Source organism: Aethalodelphis obliquidens, unplaced genomic scaffold (assembly GCF_003676395.1).
Source record: "Aethalodelphis obliquidens isolate GAN/ISIS:26980383/991018 unplaced genomic scaffold, ASM367639v1 scaffold86, whole genome shotgun sequence".
Classification (NCBI taxonomy): Eukaryota; Metazoa; Chordata; class Mammalia; order Artiodactyla; family Delphinidae; genus Aethalodelphis; species Aethalodelphis obliquidens.
Genome location: NW_020838030.1, coordinates 929,355 through 953,848, shown reverse-complemented (window position 1 = coordinate 953,848; position 24,494 = coordinate 929,355). Strand labels below are relative to the sequence as shown.

General features: G+C 50.6%; 2 protein-coding genes across 4 annotated transcripts in view; one reads left to right on the top strand and one right to left on the bottom strand.

The window, feature by feature from the left end:
• Nucleotides 1-15,894, bottom strand: part of TMEM43 (transmembrane protein 43) — a 30,399-nt gene extending 14,505 nt beyond the window's left edge. Inside the window, exons 1-7 of one of the 3 annotated variants that reach the window (XM_027093923.1) lie at nucleotides 15,722-15,894; nucleotides 3,750-3,899; nucleotides 2,846-2,980; nucleotides 2,169-2,263; nucleotides 1,336-1,385; nucleotides 1,012-1,081; nucleotides 193-263 (exon numbers count right to left, since the gene is read on the bottom strand). In XM_027093923.1, the coding sequence (XP_026949724.1) occupies nucleotides 193-263; nucleotides 1,012-1,081; nucleotides 1,336-1,385; nucleotides 2,169-2,263; nucleotides 2,846-2,980; nucleotides 3,750-3,899; nucleotides 15,722-15,733 (583 nt within the window). In that variant the 5' untranslated portion in view covers nucleotides 15,734-15,894. The remainder of the gene's footprint in view (nucleotides 1-192; nucleotides 264-1,011; nucleotides 1,082-1,335; nucleotides 1,386-2,168; nucleotides 2,264-2,845; nucleotides 2,981-3,749; nucleotides 3,900-15,721) is intronic. The other 2 variants (XM_027093924.1, XM_027093925.1) reach the window with 2 other exon arrangements.
• A 182-nt stretch (nucleotides 15,895-16,076) lies between these two features.
• CHCHD4 (coiled-coil-helix-coiled-coil-helix domain containing 4) lies at nucleotides 16,077-24,285 on the top strand. The gene is made up of 3 exons (XM_027093926.1): nucleotides 16,077-16,274; nucleotides 22,285-22,383; nucleotides 23,194-24,285. The coding sequence occupies exons 1-3, from the start codon at nucleotides 16,253-16,255 to the stop codon at nucleotides 23,466-23,468; spliced, it is 396 nt and encodes a 131-aa protein (XP_026949727.1). The 5' UTR covers nucleotides 16,077-16,252; the 3' UTR covers nucleotides 23,469-24,285.
• Nucleotides 24,286-24,494: the final 209 nt, after the last annotated feature.

The window sequence follows — 24,494 nt, the reverse complement described above, 5'->3', positions numbered from 1 at the left end:
ACACCTGCCCTCTGGCCTCGGCCCAGAGTACGATGCTGGAAAAGCTCCGGCTGACCCCATGCCCAGGACAGCAGGGGACCCCTTTAAGCATCTGAGGGCTGAGTGCTAGGGCCCCGGCTCCTGGGAAGCGGCCAGGTGAAAGTGCAGGGCCCCGGGTCGATGCTGGCTCACCTAAAGGGGCCTGAGACTCACCCGCCGAGAGGAAAAACCTGCCGATTTGGACGAAGGGGGCTGTTGCGGTGAATGACTCCACGGCCATCGCACTGTGGGAGAGGGGGAGCTTCTGGTGAAGGAGGGCGCTGGGCAGGCGCTGCTTGGGTCCCTGTGGGTTGTGCTGGGCAGGGTCCCAACCCAGAGGGCTCCTGCACGTCCAGCCCAGCCCCACAGTCTGGTCTTTCCCCCCCTGCCTCAGCCTCTGCCCGGGAGGAGCAGGCTCCTCCGGCCTCCTGTCCCCCAGAGCTTCCTACCCTCTTGCCTGGACCCCTACCAGCATGTCCCATCCTGTCCCCCAGCCTTCAGACGGCCCTTCCACGGACTTCACACCCTCCTGACCCTTCCCAGCCGGGCTAACACCCAAAACCCTACTGTGCACATTCAAGGCCCTCCCTGGCCCAGCCCAGTGTCACGCCTGTCTTGCCACCCCCATCCTGCCCCTGAGCTAACCTTCCTCTGCCGGAACCCCCGCAGGGCCGGGTCAAACGCTGCTGCCTCCTGAAAGCCCCTGCTGACTGTCCTCCCACCCACGCCAACCGCTGGTGACCCCTCCAGGCACTCAGTCCAGCCTTACACCCATGACCTGTTTGAGGGGAGGTTGCCTGGGGCCAGGGGTGTCAGGTCTCACCTCTGTTCCTGGTGCCCAGCACAGGACCTGGCCTCGGAAACCTGTCCCACATTTTCATCAGCTCACGAGACAGAAGCAACTCAATTCCATTACTCAGATGAGGAGGCTGAGGCTGGGCACCTGCTAGTGGCTGACAGGGCTACGCTCAGGCCTGGGGACCTAGCTCTCACCTGGGGTTTTTGTGGCCAATCTCTCGGTCAAAGTTTCTGCTGTTGACAATTTCCGATCTCCATTCAGTGTCTGTTTCAGGCAGAGGGAAAAATGCAGAAACCACGGTAAACCTCAGGTTTGAGGCCCACTGGCCGCACGTCCTCTTATCCAAGCCTGCGACCACTCGGGAGCCAAAGGGGCGGCTACTGGAGCCTCGCTGAATGGATGGGAGAGCAGGGCTCTGAGGACCAGCACCCAAGGAGCCTGATGCTTGGTGAGGACAGAGCCCACAGGTGTGCAGGGAGGTGCTCTGTCCGCCCGCAGGCCCGGGGCCCGGTACTCACTGTAGGAGTACCTCCTCTCTGTCTTCACCTGCCCGTCCTCGGTGTATTCCCTGCAGGGAAAGCACAGGCAGCACCAGAGTCAGCCCATCACTCCCGAGGCATCCCCATCTCTAAGCATCTCCGGCTGGAAGCAACCTCGGGGCTCCCAGGTCAGACTCCCCAGATGGAGTAGGCTTGGTCCACACCAGCCCAGAAACAGGGTGCTCCCTGGCAAACAGCCAGCTCCAGGCCTCAAAGGCGCTCACTAGAGAAAAGAGCTTTCTCATCCTGAGCTGAAAGCGGCCTCCCCTAGCTTGTGTCCCAGCCCTGCCCTGTGGGCTCAGCGATCTGCCTGCACCCTCTGCTCTGCGACAGCCCTGTGGAGGCCCCTGAGGCTGCCCTGCCCCAAACTGAGCCACCTGGGCTCCCCGAGTCCCCTCTCCACCCTCACTCTTAGTACCTGTGGTCCATGAGAGCCTGCCTGGGGCTCCTGTTAGATCCGATAGCACATGACCCAGGACGCCCCCGCCCCCCGCCGCCCCGCACACCATGGAAGAGAAGATGGGACACAACTTGGCACAGGTCCGTCTGAGCCTAAGCTGGGGCAGCCCTAGACAACTTCCCCGAAGGGAGCTAACCAAGCCCGCTTTCTCCTCGTAGCCCCTCTGCAGGAGATTCCTGCCCCCTCCAAACAAGACCATCAGCCAGTAATTGGGGGATAACTCGACATTTCTCTGATAGGAAGATTTTATACTTTAAATTTCAGAAGTGTCAAAGTGAGCGCCACCTGCACGTCACCCTAATCCCCACGCCTCCTTCAGCCCCAGCCAACTCTTCACCCGCCAGCCCCTCACCTGGACTCCTCGGTTTCCACCCATTGGTACATCTCCACATGCCGCCGCAGCTTCACAGCCGGGAGGTAGACCCCGTAGTTTGGATCAGACAAGAGCTTCAGATAGAATCAAACAAGAAAAATAATGGACAAGAATGCCCAGCTCGGGGAAGCCGGGCTGGAGGAGAAACAGGTCCAGAGGGCAGAAGAGCACAGAGAACTCCGCGGCTGCTCGCATGGGGAGACGAGGGAAGCTGCCCGTCCCGAGTGCTGAACCTGCAAGCCTGTGACACGAGCCGCGTGCACAGCTCAGGCTGCTCGGCCCAAGTGCGCAGTACCCACGCAGCGTGTCGGGTGTTCAGACAGAAGACCTGGCACCAGACACACAAATCCATCATCACTGTTAAAGCGCCTCTTTGTGAGGCTCTTGCTTCGGGCCAGAGACTGTGCCGGGAGGGTAGCTACTGAATCCCACCCAATCTTCAGAACCGGGCCCTGGTCTGTTACAATTATTCTCCCCATTTGACAGAGGAAGACACTGAGACTCAGGAAAGATGGGTCCACACGGCTGCTGAGAGATACAGCGGGAGTCACACCAAGTGTCCCCGTCTCCAAGGCCCATGCTTTCAAATCCTCCATCAGACAATATCCTGCGATGTGTCCCGGCCTCCGCGGGTCAGCAACCACCGCCAAGCCTACCTTAGACGTCCGCAGGGCCCCAGGGATGTGCACCAGCCTCCCCTCATTCTCTGGAGCCACACTGTGGATGCTGTCGGGGGTCACCACCAGCGAGAGTCCCTCAGCCAGCAAGGTCGCCGTCTTCACTGTGCGGCCCTGTGCACAGCGGGGAGTGAGGATTTCAACCACTGGACACAGCTGTGCCCTCTGCCTTGGGCAAGAGGAACCCAGGACGTGCGCTCTCCCAGGAAGGCCACCCGGCACCCATCTCAGCACCGCCCGTGCCAGGAAGAGCTGCTGCTTCTTCTGCCCTGCACTCCTCCCCCATTTTCCTCTGCCTTCTCCGCCCCTTCCCTCCTGCTTCACTTGGGGCGATCGCACACCTGTTCAAATCATGTGACCCAGGCCTCGGCAATCACATCCTGTGTCCACTGGCCACAGGCAGCGGTTCAGAGAGAGGACTGAGGCCACTGAGGGATCTCCCTGCAACTTTTGCTAAACTGATTTAGAAAGAGATGGTTCCTCTTTTCCCGGGGGTTGCTAAGCTGCTTGGATGTGACCCTAGAGTTACGGGGCCACCTTTGCCACCACAAAGGAAGAGCCTGCCAAAGAAACATCCACAACAGAGAAAAATGGGCAAGAGATGGAGAAATGGAGATTCCTAGTGACCCAGCATGAACGCCTGGATGCAACCGTGCCTGAAACTGATGCTACCCAGGATTGCAGGTGTGCGAACAGATCCATTCCCCCTCCTGGTTACATCAGCCGTGAGGTGGGTCACAAAAGAAAGAACTCTGATTAATTCAGCTCCTGCCCCCATAAAATCTAGACCCTTATTACCATATCCAGCCTCCGAATTCACAGCCTTTGCTCCCTGATACTGCAGGGACCCTCAATCTGCACAGAGGGACCCCGAACATCGTACCTCATTGGTAAAAATTAAGTAGAAGGAGAGCAGGAAGGTCATGAGCCCCACAAACATTCCACCCGAGGTCTCACTCAGCCGCTCCAGGAAGCCTGGCTGGGACTTGGTTGTAATTCTGACATGTTCTTTCCTGTTACTCGTACTGGAATACTGAAAAAAGACATAAAAAAAAAAAAAAGAAAGAAAATTGGTTTTCAAAAAATAAACTGAATTTTGCTATTTATTTATACTTTTTTTTTTTTTGGCTGCGTTGGGTCTTCGTTACTGTGTGCGGGCTTTCTCTAGTTGTGGCAAGTGGGGGCTACTCTTTGTTGTGGTGCGCAGGCTTCTCATTGCAGTGGCTTCTCTTGTTGCGGAGCATGGGCTCTAGGCGCACGGGCTTCAGTAGTTGTGGCTCGTGGTCTCAGTAGTTGTGGCTTGCGGGCTGTAGAGCACAGGCTCACTAGTTGTGGCGCACCGGCTTAGTTGCTCCACGGCATGTGGGATCTTCCTGGACCAGGGCTCGAACCCGTGTCCCCTACATTGGCAGGTAGATTCTTAACCACTGGGCCACCAGGAAGTCCTATTTATACTGTTTTTATTGAGTTTTAATTCTGTATGTTAAAAATGCACAGACCAGGCTTCCCTGGTGGCACAGAGGTTGAGAGTCCGCCTGCCGATGCAGGGGACACGGGTTTGTGCCCCAGTCCGGGAAGATCCCACATGCCGCGGGGCAGCTGGGCCCGTGAGCCATGGCAGCGGAGCCTGTGCGTCCGGAGCCTGCGCTCCGCAACGGGAGAGGCCACGGCAGTGAGAGGCCCGCGTACCGCAAAAAAAAAAAAAAAAAAAAAATGCACATTCCAAGTGTTTGGTTTTGACAAGTGCATACCCCATGTGTCAAGACACAGAACATGTCTATCACCCAGAAGGCTCCTTGTGCCCCTTTCCTGACACTACTCCCTCTCCCCACCGCCCAGAGGTAACAACGATTTGAATCCATATCACTACGGATTAGTTTTGCATCTTCTAGAACCTGGTATGAATGGAATCACCACACAGCATCAACTCCTTCTGTCCAGATTCTTTAACTCAGCGTAACGCTTTTGAGGGTCATCTACGTCACGGTATCAGTAATTTGTTTCTTTTTATGGCCAAGTAGAATTCTACCCACGAGCATATCACTTCTGTTGATTCACTCACCAGTAGATGGATACCCTGGTTGTTTCCAGTTCCTAGCTATTATGAACAATGCTTCTGTGAACACTCATGTACAAGTTGGTGAAATAACGTTTATATTTTAAGGCAGGACACGAAAATTTAAACATAAAATTCTGTGTCCACTTGGGCCTCTTCTCTCCCTCCCTAACATGCAGTCTGCATCTGCATTACACTCACCAGACTTCTCAAAGACAGGAGCGCCTGCTCGACCATAAAGCCCATTTTTTTTCCCTTTCTTCTGATGCTAGCAATGTAACTTCTTAAAACAACAGCGTTCTTTCCCAGCCCTGCAGGGGGTCATGATGACTTGCTGCCCACTTGGACGATGTATCCTTGGTGAACTTTATGTAGATCAGTATGTCATTTTCATTTACGATCCTTTGTCCCAAAAATGTACATGACTATGCCTTCGACCTCTAGCAGGCGAAACAGTTCTCAGAGCTTCTGAGAGTCTGGGTCTCAGAACTCCTGGGGCATAATCCTGTTTGGCTCAAATAAAATGCCCTTTTTTCTTTGTCACTTGATTGTTAGTTGAATTTTCGTGGACATTTGCTTGGCGTAGGTGGTGGGATATCAGAGACAGACAGCAGAGGACACCTGGAGTCCACCCCAAACGGGTGCTTGGTACCAGCATAGGCCCTTGGAGCCCCACTCCTCCGTATTCCTCAGGCACTTTGGTGGGTTCTCCTGGTACCTGGACAGCACTGCTTTAAATGACATCCTGAATTTTACTTGAGCTGTTTTTCTTGGGACGTGGAGTCCTAAGGGGGTACTGGAACATATCCTAGGCAGGGACCTCGGAGGAGCTTTGGAGTGAACGGGGTTCACTGGTCTCTTTTAAAAACTGACTTAAATTGGAAAGATTATGTATATACGGTCTGAACAAACTGCTAGTGAAATGAGAGACTGAGCATGTTCAGCTCCGAAGTAAAGGGACACTTGCTCCTTCCAGCCACCAGCCGTTCTCAGGCGACTGAGAACCTGGGGGAAGTGTCTGAGGATCAAGTCTCTTAACACGCATCGGTCGCCCAGGGAGTCCCACCACAACCACTGAGTTAAGTTCTGCTCGCCAGGTTCGCATCATAAAGGCTGATCACCCTGCGCTCTGAGCATCCACGGTGGTTTCAGACTGCCGGAGGGAGAAGCCAAGACGCGTGAGAGTCAAGCTGACCCAAGGGGAAGCCCTTAGGGAGACAGACACACATTCGATCCATCACACCGCCCTCAGAAAGTTGTTCGGATCCTATCTGAATTGGGCTGCCAAATTAATAATGGGAAACCGTGCTCAAAGGCCAAACAGCCCCCTGATGGGCAGCCACTCTGGCTGGCTTCATGAAGAAACCGATGCTTTTGCAAACACTTATCTTAACTCTTAAATGGCCAGGATGGAGCTCTTCTAACATTCCAACACTGTAGAGAAAGCTGGCTTGATAAAACATCTTTTCAAAACTCTGACCCTGAGAGAACAAAAGTATTCCTAGGAGAAAGCCTGAAGTTACAACTCTTCTCATGTCCCTGAAATGTAAACACAGCCCACATCGCCTGAGTCTACAACCTTGGCTTAATAGACTCTAAAACTGGGGGAAAAAACGGGGGGCGCGGGGGTGGGGGGCGCACAGTGTGTGCAAAGAGGAGGCCGTTGTGAAACTCAAGCAGGAAAACCAGGAGACTTCTGTCCGTGTCTGGCTGGATATGTGCATGTCTGCATGTATGTACGATCCGTCTCTAACTCCAAATGGTATTATCAACATTAATTGGTAAAAGAGGTTTACTTAATTGACTTAAAAGTAAATGCATACAAATCAAATATTTCTCAATGTAATTACACTAGCCCGAATTTTTAAAGGATCATATAATCTAGGCTTAATCTTTAATGAATGAAAATGAGTCAGAATTGATGGTTTAATTAATAGACATGTCTTTAGAGTCAAATGTTAAGTGTAATACTTTAACTGTACCTAGGTTTACTGAAAGTTAATAAGCTCATGTTATCTCTGTTATAAAATTTGTCAACAAGAAAATTAACTTGGTATGATAATATTTTCATAAGTAATAAATAAGTTTTGGGGTGAACTCTTTAAGAATAATTTTGTTTTATGGTATGTCTGCCTAAAAACAATTTCTCCAGATTTTTGGTGACTTGAAACTTCAGCGTTCTGCTAAATTAAGTCAAATGATGGAATTCACTGAATGTCTAGATCATTTTCTTAATAAGAAATACTGAAACATTAATTGCTAAAGAAGTCTATGTTTACCTACTTTGATCTCTTATTACAGAGAGATTAAACATGTTTGAGACTATTAGTAAATATATTCTGTGCTTTGTTGGAAGACAACTATAAAGTGGCATACATTTCTAAAAACTAATTTTAAAAAGGGAACCCTGAGAAAAGAGTTTTATGCATGGCCAGGACTTACTAAGATCAGACTGAATTTAATTAAATGAATGAAATTTAATATTAAAGGTGAAATGGTGAAAACTAGAGTTTGTTTTTTTCTGTTAAGAAGACAAAGTTCTCTTGAAATATTGATCTGCTTTTGATAACAGACTGTAAAGTTTCTTTAACTCTTAAGTAATCTTCTGTAACTTTCTGTATTTGCTTTTGAAATCTTTTACTAGCACTTTGGTTAAGTGAATAAATATTGTTTCACAGTGACTTATGATTCTACTTAGCCAAACATTTAAAACCTCTTGATATCGTTCACAAACTTCCTCAAATCAAATTCTAAATGTTCTTTTGGCCTCCAGCTACCTTTGGGAAGCTTCAGAAGGCCCCTAAACAGCTCAAAGAGAAATATTTAAACTAATTAGGCTCATTTGGTATGTTAAATTACATGGGAAACATTGTCAAATGAGTAATGATAAATCTTGTTAGGTTATATTATATGGCTAAATATATTACTATAAACATTCTAGAAATTATATGAAGTTCCTAAAATTTGAAATGTCCTGGTATGTTGTCAGTCATGATTTACAGTATCTTAAAATGTTGTATGCCACAGAAATAGCCAAATTTCCTTGATAACTACACTGTAATCAGGTCTTTAACCATGCTTTTAAGTCTTTTGTCATTTATACACAGTTATGCCTATACAATAACTGATGCTTTTACAAAAATGTTTGTAGATGACTTGCTGTTATGCTCCCAAATTAAATTAGACTCGGTAGCAAAAGGACCTCCTCCTTGTACGAGGGCTATTTCAGCCACGGCTCTCACATAAAGCCACTGAAGAAATAGTAATGGGGTCTCCTTTAACTATTTATGTCCCACACTCGGGTGAGTTTCTTCTAAACTCTCACCACCCTCAGCACTATTCTATAAGCCAGCTAGCTTCCTATGAAGTATCGTTGCTTTATGCTACCTTGGTTCCATGTAATAACCTTAACCCTGCAACTCTGCTTCCAGCACCACAGGAAGAAAACAACCATGACTGCGTTTTGTTAACCAATTATCTTCTTGCTTCCAGGAAGCCCATATCAGTAATGCTGATCTAATTTAATTTATAGATGGTCCTACTTAAGGGATGAGCACGGCATTAGGACATTACCGAGCTGGATATGCAGTAACGCCCACAGTAGACATAATGAAAACTTTTACTTACCAGGAACAAAGTCAGCACAAGCTGAATTAACTGCCTTAACTCTAGCTAAAGACCAGTTAATACATATTTATACTGACAGTCACCATGCCTCTGGAGTGACACATGACTTTGGAATGTTATGGAAACAATGAGGTTTTTAAGCTCTTCAGGACAACCTAATAAAAAAATGGAAAACAGGTTGCAGAGTTGTTGTTATACGACTGCCAATACGGTTAGCAATTATTGAAACCGTAATTTTCAATAATTTTCAGTTTTCACCTACGCCAGGCATTCCAAATCTGACAGTATGTAAACTAGAGGAAATCAGCTCGGTGACGCTCCCGCCCATGAGGCAGCTTTAAACACTCATCCTATCCAGCCTCCAGAACGGCCACTGCTCTCAGTTAACCCTGCTAACCCAGTAAAAGATTTCCTTCTACAGGCTCAAGAAATTGCCACTAAAGAAGAGAAACAAATATGGCCACAAAAAAGGGAATTCTGATCCCACCACAGATATATGGTTTAGACCTGATTGAAAAAAAACCACCTAGTGTCTGGAGCACAACTGCCATCACTCCAGCACGCACCCCCTTTAACTCACTGTGCGCCTGAGAAAACGGTTTCTGGGGAAAACAGTATTCTTGGAAACTTGCCTCCACGGTGGTTCGAGGGAAACATTACATTATTGTCAGGGTCTCACTGAGGCACTTAGAAAACAATCAGTAACTAACTCTTTTTACAGCGAGCTCCCAGAAAACCCTACAGATCATGGATTATAACCTAGTAATTTTGTTTATTGGAAAGGACATCAAATAAATGATTCTTTGCAGCCACAAGGGTAAGAACCTTATCTGTTATTGTTAACTAATCCATGCTCAGCCAAACCGAAAGACATTAATTCACGGATTCACGTCTCTCATTTTAAAAAGGCCCCTCCACCTAAATGGACTTCGACCCGTTTCTAACACCCTGTTTCAACTAAGACAAGTACCACCAAGCTAGGATGAGGGGACAACAGCAGCAGACAACTGCCCCAAGAGTCCAGACCAGGCCTGCAAGACCCATCCTACCCATTCAATTGTACTATTTACCAAATGTCTGTCAAAACTGACAGCTACTGTTTTACTTCTAGCTATGCTTTTGCCCCAGGGTTTAAGATGGAAGGAAAATTCCTTAGTACAGCTGTTGCAAAGTATAGCTACCGGAGGCAAATTTAACCGATCGCTGGATCTGTCAGCCAACTCTTCAGACAATACAAGGCCGACACAGGCCCTCATAACTCCTGTCATTGACTTTTCAGATGTTCCCAATGTTACCACTTACTTAGATCAACCTCCCTCTGGCCTAACCTTTCAGGTTCAAATTTTCTAAAGTGCTAATGTGTCCATGCCTTGTCTGACACTACACTACCCTCAGTCCTTAGGGACCAGACACAACTTACGCTAGTACCCACACCCCAGCCCGCCCCGCCCCGAGCTCCATCTCTTACTTAACTTACAAATGTCTTGAAGAGAAAAACACAAGGAACTTGTGCCCACAACTCCCCCATGTCAAATACCATACAGACAGCTTTTGGAAAGCCTGCAAGAACGACCATGGTTTAATACCGTGCTAACAAAACTTCCAATCGATGCGGCTATCCATGAGAGCTCTCTGGGAGGGAACACTCGCATCCCTAGGTTTTATCTTCTTACATGGTATTGGAACTGACACACCTACCCAAGGATGGGCACAGAAATGTCTTAACAGCTGGCAGGTAAAAGGCTTTTTGTTTGTTGGGCATTATGTTACCCCACTGTCTATACAATGAGGCAGATGAACCTCCTTTCTCTCTCCATGACAGTCAAGAGATCCATGTTAGCAGGATATCAAGATATCTGGTGGCAAAGTCTTTTGGGAATCTTGAGTCCTAGGGCAGGAATATATGTAAACAGAGATATGCTCAGAAATCTATCAGGCACCATTGGTCAAACAGCCAAAGAGACTGCAAGCAGCACTGCAGCCCAACAGACATCCCTAAGTTCCTTAGCTCATGTAGTATTAGATAACGTATCATCTATAAACTGTTTCCCCATCAGCATACACCTCTATGTTTGTTTACTCTATAGGATTAATTTACTCAATTCTGAAGTTTCTACGATGGGAAAGTGATGTTGCAAAATCGAACAGCTCTTGATTTTTAACACCACCTTGCAAGGAGAAGCTTGTGCTATAACCCAGACTAAATGCTGCGTTTCCATATAGGATGAGTCCTCTAATACAACTCATTTAACAGCTCACATACCAAGTACAATTTCCGTACTGAAGGATCCCCTTCCTAGTCCAGGTGAAATCTCAGGGAAATGGCTCAACTCTGTGGATTCATGGCTTAAAGCTCTGCCTGTGAATTTGTTATTGTCGTTGGCTTTATTGATTTCATTTACAGAGTAATAATCTCTTGTGCCTCTTGTATATTCAAAACTCCAGGGACTTCCCTGGTGGCGCAGTGGTTGAGTATCCGCCTGCCAATGCAGGGGACACAGGTTCAATCCCTGGTCTGGGAAGATCCCACATGCCAAGGAGCAACTAAGCCCATGCGCCACAACTGCTGAGCCTGCGTGCTGCAACTACTGAAGCCCGCACGCCTAGAGCCCGTGCTCCGCAATGAGAAGCCACCACAATGTGAAGCCCGCCCACCGCAACCAAGAGTAGCCCCCACTCGCCGCAACTAGAGAAAGCCCGCGCACAGCAACGAAGACCCAACACAGCCAAAAAAAAAAAAAAAAAAACTCCAACTAAAATAACGATGTCTAACGATTTGACACTATTGATCATACCTGTAGTTCTATATAAGATAATAGGTATGCACAACGCATATGCAGGGTAAAACTGGCATAAGTCCTATTGGACAATTGACCATCAGTCCTTGCCAAGCAGTTTACTAGCCTAACCCCCTAAAAGGAAAGAAAGAACCAGGCTATTAAGATCTGTCATCAAGGGAGAGGATGCAGGGCAGGTAAGCAACCACCAACCCCATCGAGGGATCAAATATTTGATCACCTAATGTATTCTACCAAAAGAGGGAAAAAGATGAAATGAAATTTATATTTTAAGGCAGGACATGAAAATTTAAGCCTAAAATTCTCTCTGTGTGCATTTGGGCCTCTTCTCTCCCTCCCTAACGTGCAGTCTGCATCTGCATTACACTGACCAGACCTTCTCAAAGACAGAAGCACCTGCTCGACTGTAAAGATTATTTTTTTCCCTTTCTTCTGATGCAAGCAATGCAACTTCTCAAAAGAATAGCGTTCTTTCCCAGCTCTGCAGGCAGTCATGGTGATTTACTGCTCCTTTGTACGTGCCTACTGGACAATGTGTCTTTGATGAACTTCATAGAAAATATCAGTATGTCATTTTGATGTTTGATCCTTTGATTTGAAAATGTACACGACTGTGCCTTTGACTTCTTTTTTTTTTAAATATGTAAGATACATTTATATAATGATAAGTGCAACGAAGAACATACTACAGGATAATGGGATAAAATGGCGGGGGTGGAAAGTGGAGTGGACTGGGGATGGCTCTTGAGACTTCAGCCAGTATACACAGCCTTGGGAGGAGGTTGACTTTTTTTTTTTTTTTTTGGCTGCGATGGGTCTTCATTGCGACGTGCGGGCTTTCTCTAGTTGCGGCGAGCGGGGGCTACTCTTCGTTGCAGTGCATGGGCTTCTCATTGCGGTGTGTGCCTTTGACTCCTAACATGTGGAACAGTTCTCAAGAGCTTCTGAGAGTCTATCTCCCGGGTTATAATCCTGTTTGGCTCAAACAGAATTAACTTTTTTTCCTCTTAACTTGACTGTTAATTGAATTTTTGTCAGAATCTTCAGGAAAACATGTGTTTTCATTTCCCCTGGGCATTAGGTACATACCTAGGAGTGGAACTGATGGATCATAGGGAAGATGCATGTTTTTTAAGAAATTAGCAAATTGTTTTACAAACAGGTTATTAGAGATATATTTCTAATTCAGTTCAACGAATAGTGGCTGAGTTTCCTTAGGGCAGTGCCAGGCCTCACAGGGGTAAGAATGTAGGGTTGAGAGGCTTTAGGCCCATTGAGTCAGGGTGACAAACAGTGCCAGGCCTTGCTGAGTGCCTGGTGAGAGGCGCAGATCCAGTGTTAAAGGAGTGACCGCTTCCAGCTGGGAGGGTCAAAGCAGGCCCCCTGAAGGAGGGGGCATTTTGAGTGGGCTCTCAGAGGCGGACCCTGGGGTGAGGGCATCCCTAGCAGGGGGGACAGCGGCCTCTCTGCTCTGGCTGGGTTGTGGAGGGCATGGGGAGGAGAGGAGGGCAGCTAGGCGGCTCTAGGTGGGTCATGGTAGGCTGCAAACTCCAGAGTCAGTGGGTCAGGATCGTCCAGCCAGTAACAAAGCACAGTTCAGCGTGTCCGCTGCTGACCCAGAGCGTCATCATCCGAAGCAGGACTCTGGAGCCAGAAGGCTGGGTTTGAATGCAGGCTCTGCTACACAGCAGCTATGAGACCTTGGGCAAGCGATTTAACCCCGCTGTGCCCAGCACTTCCTCATGGGTAAAATGGGGCTAATAATCCAGTACATAGGGTTGTGGTAAGAACCAGAGGACATAATTATTGGATGCTCAGTGCCCAGGGCACAGGGAGCCCCATGCCGGTGCTGGCTGATGGGAATGCAGTCAGCTTTCTCTATCACTGATACCAAGGCTGGGCCGGGCTGAGCTGACAAAAGCCACAAAGATGTAAGCGGTTCCCGGATGAGCATGCAGGGTAAGCTAGCCCATCCTGGCACTGGGGAGTCAGAGGAGAATCAAGGCAGTCTCTGCTTAAACGAAGCTAGTGCCATGTTCTCTGACTGTCGCTGAATGCCACCAGCCCAGGCCTGCCAGGGCCCAGATGTCCATTGCGTTCAGAAATGGTCTTGACTTTCCAGGCCATTTGGAAACATTAGTGGAGCAATTTGCTGCAGGCAGGTAGGTGACCATCAACCATCATCATGATGACAATGGCAAACACTCCAGTCTATCAGGCCAGACACGGACAAGCCCAAGGAAGGGGGCGCTATCACGACCCCATTTCGCAGGCAGGAACACAGAGGCTCAGCAGTTATACCACCAGTCCAGATCACACAGCCTCTAAGAGGTGAACTTAGGATTCAAATATGGGCAGCCTGGAGGCCACTCTCCTACCACTCTGCTCTGGACTGCGTTCCTCACTCCTTGGGAGCTCGCTGCAGGCAGGCAGGCAAGACAGGAAAAGAAGCCAGTCCCGCTACAGCCAGTGCAGTCCCCAAGTCGATGGCTGGAAGGCCTGGCTTCCTCCTGGGCCTCCCCTCAGCACACAGCTAGGAGCCAACATCAACATAAGGGGCTCAAAGATGGCCTTAGGAGAAGAAGGTGCCCCTCAGGCTGGCGAGCGTGCAGAGTGGCTTGACACACCCAGCCCACATTCTGGACCAAATGCCCAGTAAACATGGATGTTCGTGGAGATTTCCTCCCTGCCCACTCCCCTACTCCAAGCTTCGAATCAATGAGCAGTGAGTGGTAGGAACAAGGGTCGACATACAGGCCCTGAAAATCACTTGCTGTGTAACACTGAGTAAGCTTCCCTACCTCTCTGATCCTGTTTACTCATTTATAAAGTGGAGATGGTAACAGTAACTCCATCACTGGACAGATTTTACAGTGATTAATAATCCTGTGGCCTCCTTGCTCCGCCCCATCAACTTCAGATCTTTCTTCCTCACGGGGCCTCGTGGCCCCTGTAAATGTGCACCCCACTGCTGGGTGAATCAACAAAGGTTTGGCAGCAGAGGGAACCCTAATTCATCTACATTCTTTGGCAAAGATCAGGACCCAATGTATCCAAGGTCTCTGCCCACCAAAACTGAAGACAAACTGTTTTCTTTTTTACGTATTAAGTACCTACTATGCCCCAGACACTATGCTAAACACAGTCTCCCTTAAACTTCACAGTAACTGCTCCCATGAGGAAACAAAAATCCCAAGAGATTAAGGCCACACAGCTACCGAGGAAAAATCTGCATTTTCCCCCAGGTCAGCCTGACTCCAAAACCTGCCCCACACCTTCCCACGACCTGCCAAACTGGCTGTGAGACCCTGGGCAAGTGCCTTCCCCTGCCGGGGAAGTTCCTCATCTGTAAGATATGGTGGTGGCGGTATGGGGGCAGGCCCGTGTCCTGCCAGCTTGGGTCTCTCCCGGCAGCGGACCCTGCGTCTCACGGACCACCTCTAGGTGCGCCATTTAAGGTTTCTCGGCCTCCCAGACAACTCTAATCCAGGCTGTGGGAGACACAGCCCTGGCTTCTCAGGGGGTGTGGGAGGCAGAGAGGGCGCTTGGGGACAGAGGAGGGGCCTGAAAAGAGCAGGTAACAGACCAGGGGAGAGTGGCTGGACACTCCACCACAGCAGGAGGGAGGGAGTGCCTGGGCTGGCAGGGCTGTGAGCTGGCTCCACACACACTTTCAGAGAGAAGGCGAGTGTGAATCACCAGCTCCTCCCATGCCCTGCACCCTGGCGGGAGGTGCCCCTCTGTTTGTTGAACGAATGTTGGGCTTAAATAGAAAGATTCCTGAAATACGGCTGGCTGCAGGAAAAAGCAGCCAGCAGCCGTTCCAGGGGCACCACCTTCGGCCAGGGCGTCTGCAACCAAATCCATGCTAGGAGGCAGACGGCCCGGCCGTAGGGAAATGCCCCCTTCTCCCCGTCGTCCTAACTCCTCCGCTCCCAAACCAGCCCACGCCCCTTTGCAGCAGCATCAGCCGGGGTTTACATACCCCCCTGGGGCGGGGAGCTCACCGCCCGCCCGGACAGTGCGTCGCGGATCGGCTTCGCCACCGCCCCAGTGGACTGGCCTTCTCTGCGGCCCAGTCCAGCCCTCAAGGTCCTTACATGGGAGAAATCCGAGAACCCAGGCGAGAACTGGGAACGAAAGGAGTAGCTGCGGGGAGCCGAAGCCACACGTCCCGAGGCCCGGTCTTCGCCACCGCGCGCCCCAAGGAGTCCGGCCGAGCTAAGAGAAACGGACAGACGGCTCGGCTGCCAGAAGGCCCGGATACGGGAAAGGAAGGGGTTCACCGGGCAGGGGGCCGCGGCCCGCCCGCGGGGAGAGGGAACCGGGACACGGGGAGGCCTGGGTGTGGCCGGCGAACCAGAAGACACTCACGTTCGCGGCCATGCCGCGGCTGGGTCGCCGCCCGCCTCGCTCGGCTCAGCTCCGAGAGGTGCTTACGGCCGCAGCGCGGAGTCCCGCGGCCTCTCGCCTACCGGAGAGCGGCAAACAACCAACCGAATCCCAGAGCCCGGGACGCGCCACAGTTACCGCCCCGCGGGCACGAGCTTTTCGGCTCTCGCTCGCCGCGCCGCGCCGCCTCCTGGGAAATGTAGTCCAGGGTCGGGTGCACGCTCCAAAAGTTGCAACCTACCGGTACCTCACTGATGCGCCTGCGCACTGCAAGCAATTCTGGGAGATGTAGTTCCTATTGCCTGGAGGAGCAGCCGGGCTGCGTGCGGCCTGCCGGGAAATGTAGTTCCCGGCTGAGAGGGCCGGGCTAGACGCGCCGAGGCAGGCGCGCGGCGGGCAGGCCTGGAGGGGGCGGGTCCGCGCGGGCCTCCAAGCCGCCAGCCCTGCAGCGGAGAGGTCACGGCGTGAGGCCGCCGCCACAGTCGCCGCGAGGTCGGAGCGCCGGGCTGCACCATGGCCTACTGCCGGCAGGAAGGTAGGAGATGGGACTGCGTGGAGACGGCCTACGAGGGCCTGCAGGGGACACGCGGTCTGTGCAGCGCGCCGGACCCCCGCGCCCCCACTGCAGACGCGGAGGACAGTCCTCGGGACCCTCGGGTTGGGCGCGGCGGCGGAGTCGCCATCCCCGGTTTTCAGATGAGAAAACCGAGGCCCGGGTAGGAGCGAGGCCGGCCGAGGTCACTGTGAGGCTCGAACCCGGACCTCGGAGGGAACAGCACATGGGGGCGCTCGTAACCTAGGCCCGGGGGGCAGGGCTGTGCGAGCGCCCTGCCTGCGGCTGGTAACTGGGAATTGATTGATTCTAATTATAATGTTACTATGGCGCTCACCACACACCACGTGTTCCCGTTTGCACTGCTTTCAACTGTCCCGGAAAGTTGCCCCTCGGTGGGCGCTGCGCTGCGGGTGGGAGTGCCGCCCGCTGCGACGGGTCAGACCCTGGTCCAGGAATTTTGTGTGGCCTATCTCGCGACGACCTTCCTAAGTCAGGCCCTGCTTTTATCCGGAGAGTAAACCAAGACCCAGAAGTGACTTGGGTAAGCCACACGGCCGGCAAGTCGCAAAGCTGGGGTTGGAGGCCCGCGGTCTGATTCCAGAACTGCCCAGTCTGGTGCCCAGTGGACTCCAGGGAGCCTTCCGCTCAGAAGACACCCTGTGCAGAAAACAAAACAAAATAAAACAAAGTTGGTCCCCGCCTACTGTCTGTCTGCTTGTTACCTCTACCCGGGACCTCAGAAGTCTCCAAGCCGGGTCCAAGGGTCTTCCTGCACAACCACTAACCGGCTCTGTCCCTGAGCGGCCACCCAACTCCTCCAGGGCCTAGTGTCCAGTCTTGTAAAATGAGAAGTTGATCTTCATTTATTCCACGCATATTCATGAAGCACCTTCTCGGTGCCAGGTGAGGGGATTGGTGGACACCTGAGACTATAAAGTTCCAGAGAGAGTTGGAACTCACCCAGAAATCCTTTAGCGAATAGTCCAGCTCCCTCAGTTAATTAAGGGAATCTTAAGCCCAGAGATGGAAGTGACCCACCCAAGGTCATGCTTCAGTTAGGAGAACAGCTCAGTCTAAAATGCTAAGCCTTTTCCCAGTACCCCATTCTGCTTCTGGAATCCTCCTTCCCTGGGTCATAAAGCCGTAAAACTCACTGATGTCTCTAATGAGTAGTTTCCATTGATTGATATTTAACTTTGCCATGAGCAAAAGTCCTCTGCCCTCACCACTTTGTTAGACAGCAAGTCTTTTGTTTTTAATTTCCTTCTTCTAAGTCAAATTTACTTCTTCATTTAGCAAATTTTTTTTAACCTTCTGGGTATAATGAAGGTATAATCCTCATTCTTGAGGGTTTCTAGGGGTTGCAGTTTCTCTGGGAAGCAGAGGCAGGTGTTTAGATCGCTATCTTTTCCTGGATCAAAGCTCTCTTAGTTTGGGGATGAGAATTAAAAGCACTCACTTTAGGCCTTCCCTAGTTTTTATCTTATCCATGCCACTGTCCCCTAAGTCCCCAACTTCTTGTTTTTCTACCCACCAATTCTTTATGCTTCCCATGGGACTTAAAGAAACGATCCCACACTCCTTCCAGATTAAGGCTGATGTGAGCGAGCCCCTTGCCTGATCCGGCTCCTGCCATCACTGACCAGCCACACTGGCCTCTGGCCCTTCCCTTTGCCTGGTGCACCCTTCTTCCAGCTCTTCCCATGGCTACCTCCTCATCCTCTAAGATTCAGCTCATATGTCGCCTCAGTGAGGTCTTCTCTGGGTCTTTGTGTCTTTCACATCCTAAACTCTTTGAAATTACCTGGTTTATTTTTGTCATCTTCCTTCTTATGTTCTTGCAGCAAGCCGAGAGCATTACATGGGCCATATCCCCGGCACCTTTACCCAGTGAACCCATACACACGGCTGCCCTCTGTTCTGAGTCAGTCACTTGCCTGTGCACATTTACTTCAGGGGTCCACCCCCAAGCCTTGGGGTTAAAGGCCTTAGCAGGGCGTTCAAGGTGTTGGGCAGCGTGGACTCAGCCTCGCTCCCTGGCCCAGGGCCACACTGTTCCTGTCATTGTTCTTCCTTTTCTAATGCTGACCGTGTTCTCTCCTGTTGTGTCAACAAACGTTTATTGAGTACCTGTGATGTGCCAGCCACTGATCACATGGCAGTGGGCACAGGTGGGCGGTCTGCCTTCGTGGCACGGTGGAGGTGGCGGGCGCCCCTTCTGGGTTGGATGTACCAAGAGATTCTGCTGTGTAAAGACCCACGCATGTTCTAGGGGGAATGAGACCACCCATCCAAGGTTTTTTTTTTCTCTAACCTACTTCATAGTGATAGCCGTTCTGTCTTCTGCCCTCTGCTGGGTCTGGGGGTCTTCATGTCTGAATTCAGAGTTCATTTCTCCATTCACTTTTTCAACAAATACTGATTACCCACTATGTCTTGGGCACTGTTCTAGGCTCCGAGGATACTGCAGTGAATGGAATAGACAAATCCTTGCCCCTGAGGAGCTGACATTTCAGTGGGGGAGACAGGTGGTAAACAAATACGTAATTGGGGCTTCCCTGGTGGCGCAGTGGTTGAGAGTCCACCTGCCGATGCAGGGGACACGGGTTCGTGCCCTGGTCCGGGAAGATCCCACATGCCGCGGAGCAGCTGGGCCCGTGAGCCATGGCCGCTGAGCCTGCGCGTCCGGAGCCTGTGCTCCGCAACGGGAGAGGCCACAACAGTGAGAGGCCCGTGTACCGCAAAAAAAAACAAAAACAAATACATAATTGTTAGGTGAGAAAAAGCAGGTTAAGGGTGATGGGGAGTGATGAAGGAAGATGGCATCTGAGCAGGAGCTATGAAGTCAGGGAGAGGGAGGCTGTGAGGGTATCTGAATGTGCTCCTTATTTTCCCATTGCTACGATATGAATGTGTCCCCCCAAAATTCATATGCTGAAATCCAAACCCCAAGGGTGAATGGTATTAGTAGGTGGGGCCTTTGAGAGGAGCTTAAATCATGAGGGTGAAGTCCTTATTAGGTTGTTTAAAAAGGTTGATTCTCCTATAGTGAGTACAGCATCAGGGAATCCCTGCTTCCTGAATTTGAGAAATATATTTTTGTGTTGACTTTTAAATTTTTCTTTTATTACTGTCATGTAAACGTCTAAGGAACCTGCTCTAATAAACGTGCCCGTGGGCTTCAGTGACTCTAAAACTGGACAGATGAGTGGATTGAATTCTCACAGCATTCAGTTTACAACATTAATTCAGTCTCGTAGATGATATTTCACTGAATTGCCCCTTGCGTGGAGAATGTGCTTCTGTGCCAGTGGTGGGTCCTTGAGGTTACTGTCCCTGTGCCACCGTCTGATGACCAAGGTCATCCAAGGCCAATCTCTGACCGAGGAGCCTTTGCTGTGGAGACCAGGAAGTCGCTGGCCCTCCTTGGCTGGGAGTTAAGTCCACCCCAGGCCTTTTCTCCCATCGGCCGTGATCATGAAAATCTTGACTTGGAACTCTAAGAGGGCATAAGGTGGTTATCCACGTCCTTCTGAATATGCTTGTATCAACTTTTTAAGGTTATCTTGGAAGTGAAAACAAGCATTTTTATATTTTCTCCAGAGAAATGTAATGAGACTTCCAGTCTAGCTGGTTACCCCACTAGTTGGCAGTCATGATGAGTTCTCTTTTCACAGTTGGGACTCGGGGATCGGTGAGCACTGTCCTTTTGTCAGTCCTGTGTGCACTCTCAGACATTCCTGCTGGGACAGGCGTGCAGTGGACAGGGTGACACACTCGCAATCTTTCAGACCAGAGTTTGTGTTCCTGCTCTGCCTTCACATACTATGTGCCTTCGGGCTGGTTTCCTACCTTCTCTGGGCCTCCGTTTCCTCTCTCTGTAAAAAGGAGATTAGTAATACCCACCTCACAGTGTTGGTGTAAGGATTAAATGAGCCGACGGGTGGGGAAACTCATTGAGTAGGGCCCAAGTGTGTAAAAGATGCAGTTATGTTCTGCCGTTAACGATTCTGATTCCAATTCCAGTGTGTGGGTATTTTCCCCACATCAAGCGATTCTCTGACACCAGCAGTAGGTCCTCCAATTCAGCTCAATCTGTCACTGTTTACCTGGAGATGGTGTCAGATCCCACAGTTTAAGGGCTCAGGCCTGCAACACCCCTCTCCCCCGCCCCAACTGCAGGTGCCAGTCACAAGTCCAGGTTGTCATCTGTTCTTCTTAACCACTGGCTGTAGATCAGAGGTTCCCACGACCTCCTCCTAGCATTGGATTAATTTGCTAGAGCAGCTCACAGAACTCAGAGAAACAGTTTACTTACTAGATCGCTGGATTATTATAAAAGGATAGAATATTATATTAACAGATATAACTCAGGAACAGCTGGATGGAAGAGACGCCCAAGGCAGGGTGTGGGGAAGGGGCGGAGCCTCCATGCCCTCTCTTCCCGAACCTCCACGTGTTCACCTGTCCGCTTGGGCTTTTGCGGAGGCTTCATTACATAGGCATGATTGATTAAATCATCGGCCGCTGGCAGCTGATTCAGCCTCCAGCTCCTCTCCCTTCCCCAGGGTGGGATGCGGGGGGGGGGGGGGGGCACGTTGGGACTGAAAGCTCCAACCCTCTAATCCCAGGGCCGTTTCTCCTGGCAACCAGCCCCCATCCTCAGGCTCCCCCAAGTCATCCTATTAACATAACAAAAAGATCTTTATGCTCTCATCACTTGGGAAACCAAAATTTTAGGAGCTCTGTGCTAAGAATGGGGTCAAAGGTGAAATATATACTTCTTATTCTAAATGACAGTATCACATCCTTCGATCCAGTATAACCGATCTCTCTGGGGGATGTCCAGAAAGGTGCCTGGGAGGACTCGGCCTGTGGGAGGGACCTGGAACATTCTGGGTGGGGTTGTGCATCAGTCACTTGGGAGCCCATCAGTGGTGTGGACGTGCAGAGAGCTTGATTCAGCTTCTGTTCTGTGAGGCTGGGCCTCATAAGCCCCACAGCTGCCTCCCGTACCGAGCAGGCTTGGATGCCTTGCCTTGGCCTGAGACCAGCCTCCCCATTCGGCTGGGCCCGGCTGAGACCTTGGTAAACAAAACTGCCAGAGCTGAGCTGAGCAATTGTGTCAGCTTATTTATTTTGCTTAGCACGCAGCACTTTTGCAGGCTGCTTTTAAGTGTTCTGAACACTGGCCAGAATTACCAAGGTCTTCAGGTTCTTCAACATGCCCTGGCTGCCCGGCCCCAATCCTTTCCCAGGCCACTTGGGACAAGACACCTTCTCTGAGATAGAATGGGAGGTGTTGGAGAGAACCCTCAGGTGTTCTGAGCAGGCCGTGGTCCTGAGCGTGCCGAGGGTCAGCTGCCATTACTGTCACCCCTCCTGGGAGACGCTGTACAGGTGTGGGGAGGGTGTAAACACCAAGTACCTTCCCTCTGTCCCCTCTGCTGTCCTCACTGGCACGTCTCTCTGGTGTTTACTGTCAACCTCGTGCTTTCCCCAAGCCTCTTCCGGAGGAGCCCGATTGGTAAAATGTTATCTGAGGGCGCCTGCTGGCAGGTCCTGAGGGGCCTGGAGCAAGTGGACCAGGTGCTCACAGGGACGGGAAGTGACAGAGCCGTCAGAGCTCATGGGAGTTCTGAGCAGAGGAAGAAGACCCGTTTGTTAGATGTCAGCAAACTTGGGGACTGAAAACAGCTGCATTTGATGGCTTGGGGCGTCTCGTCTCCCACTCGAGGATGCACATGGCGCCAGCAGGAGCCATCTTCCTCCTCCCCAGTCTGGTCACAGGCACGTGATGCAGGAGCGGCTGCTAGACCTTCCCCCAGAGTCAGCAGTGAGCGAGTCCCCAGCCTGGGGAGCACCACTGAACTCACTTCGGGGTTTCAAATGGGACAGTCTTCAAACAAGGTTTTCCTGGCTGCTTGGGTTTAGGGCTGATTCACAGCTCCTGGGTGAAACATTTCTCCCTCTGTTCTCCAAACACTAGGAAAGGATCGAATCATATTTGTGACCAAAGAAGACCATGAAACTCCAAGCAACGCGGAGCTGGTGGCCGACGACCCCAACGATCCTTACGAGGAGCACGGTGAGTGCTGGGCGGGGGTGGGAGTCCAACATCCCTGGCCGCGGCTGGGTTTCCAGGTGTCTACCTTGGCCACCACTGCTCCTGCGACACTGAGTGCGTCTCCATCAGGTGTGAGGGGCTGTGTGCTTTCCAGCCCCCGTTCCCACGTGCTTCCCTGGCCATCAGGCTGAACCTAGGAGTTTCTTCTTTCTTCCGCCTCTCTTTCTTCTGATTTTTTGAATGGTTTTCCATTTTTATAAGAATGGAGCGCAGTGCTCTGGCACGTCACTCGCTTTTTCCTGCCCATGATGCCTTGGACATCTTCCAGCCTCGCTTTTACCAGTCCTGACACTGTGCTGAGCTGAGAGCAGCTGAGGAGCGGGAGGGGCTTGAGGAGAAGGTCCAGGGCGCAGGGGTTCCTGACCATCTGTGTGAAAGGAGGAGACCAGCACCTTGACTCCTTCCAGTGTTTGGGCTTTCAAAGCTTCTCAGTAACCATCCGAGCGGTTACTTCCGCTTTGGATTAAACGGTTTCCCGGTGTAGTTCTTGGAGCACAGGCACGGCCACAGCACTGGGAGGCGGCTTAGGACACAGAGCAGTGCTGCACACGGAGAGAGTCGCTGATGGTGACCTTTCCGACAGAGCCGGGAATGCTGGGTTTGTGCCGGGCATTTGAACCCCATCCCGAGGGAGCAGCAGGTCCACCGGTGAGTGCCGGCCAGGCAGTGGTTCCTGTTACCGTTATGCCTATGAGGGCTGGTCTTGGTTTTGCTTTTTCTGAAACCTCAGGCAGCACCTCTCACACTTCCTTGCTCATCTTCCTGTCCCAGGACTGATCCTGCCCAACGGAGACATCAACTGGAACTGCCCGTGCCTGGGGGGCATGGCCAGCGGCCCGTGTGGGGAACAGTTCAAGGCGGCCTTTTCCTGCTTCCACTACAGCACAGAGGATGTCAAGGGGTCAGACTGTATAGACCAGTTCCGGGCCATGCAGGAGTGCATGCAGAAGTACCCGGACCTCTATCCCCAGGAGGAGGAGGATCGATTAGAGGAAACGGCTGTCTCTGAGGCTGCCACAACCAAAGAAGAGGAGGGGTCTAGCTAATGAGGGTCCTGGTCTCCAGCCTCCTTCAGAGAGGATGAACCTCTCCAAGAAAGTGTCTCTCCCTCTGTTGTTCTGTGCACTGTAATGTACAAAATAACTTATTGAGTGATCAGGGGTCTTGGCCCCTTGACATGTACACTGAAACATGGGTTGTATGTATGTGTGTCTCACATAACCTGTCAGCGAATGTAGCCGCCACTTTTGAATTCTCAGATTGTCCTGAATTTTGCCATTTTGAAATAATGTGCTGAATAATCTCAGCAACCAAAAACCTTTATCTGGGAGTGTCTTGTGAGTGAGCTGATCTATTCTGATTCATTGTATCCCTTTTAGTAGATTTTATACCCAGTTGGAAAGTGAAATAGAAACAAACATCTTCCTTTAAAAATGCTGGAGGGGGGCATTCCTTATAGAAGAGGCGGGATGATCAGACCTGGAGGATGTGACGAAGCACTATGCTTCATTTCTGATATATTTTGGGTTCTAGTTTGCATTGAGCTCCATGTTTTCTACGTTTGGAAAACAGAGCTTTGGACCCTCTGAGTGACTCCCTTTGTAAATGAAGAGAAAGGCTGTTTTTTTCTCTTTTTGTTATCCCAAAAGCCCTGCTTTGGGGTCTGTGTTCACACTGGCTCTGTCTCAGCCTGTTCAGATGCAATGTTCTTGAGAGGTGGGGACCTAATCATTACCAAAGTAGCACCTGAGAGAGGAAACAGTGTCAATTAAAAGGAAAACGTGATTTTTGAGTGGGTTTTAATTTGCTTTTCCTAATTAAAAATGTTGTGATATAAGGAAATATAAATTATGAAAAATTCAATTGAAATTCTCCTTTGAAGATACTGGTAGATCACTTTGAATCTGTTAAACTTTTCTGTGTTGCGTCCATACGGAGCTCACTGATTCTGTGAGCAGATGCCTTCACACAGGCGTCGCTGTCAACATTAACGTGTTGTATTTGTTAGAAATGAGTCCCAGCCCACACTGCCCAGGGGACATGAAGCATGAGCACAGGAGGCTGCCTTCCAC

Bases quoted from the DNA above. Each gene is read 5' to 3' on its own strand.
- CHCHD4 (XM_027093926.1), top strand. From the start codon at position 16,253: ATGGCCTACTGCCGGCAGGAAG. The intron at 16,275-22,284 runs GTAGGAGATGGG...TCCAAACACTAG, and splicing joins GGCCTACTGCCGGCAGGAAG to GAAAGGATCGAATCATATTT. The intron at 22,384-23,193 runs GTGAGTGCTGGG...TTCCTGTCCCAG, and splicing joins CGATCCTTACGAGGAGCACG to GACTGATCCTGCCCAACGGA.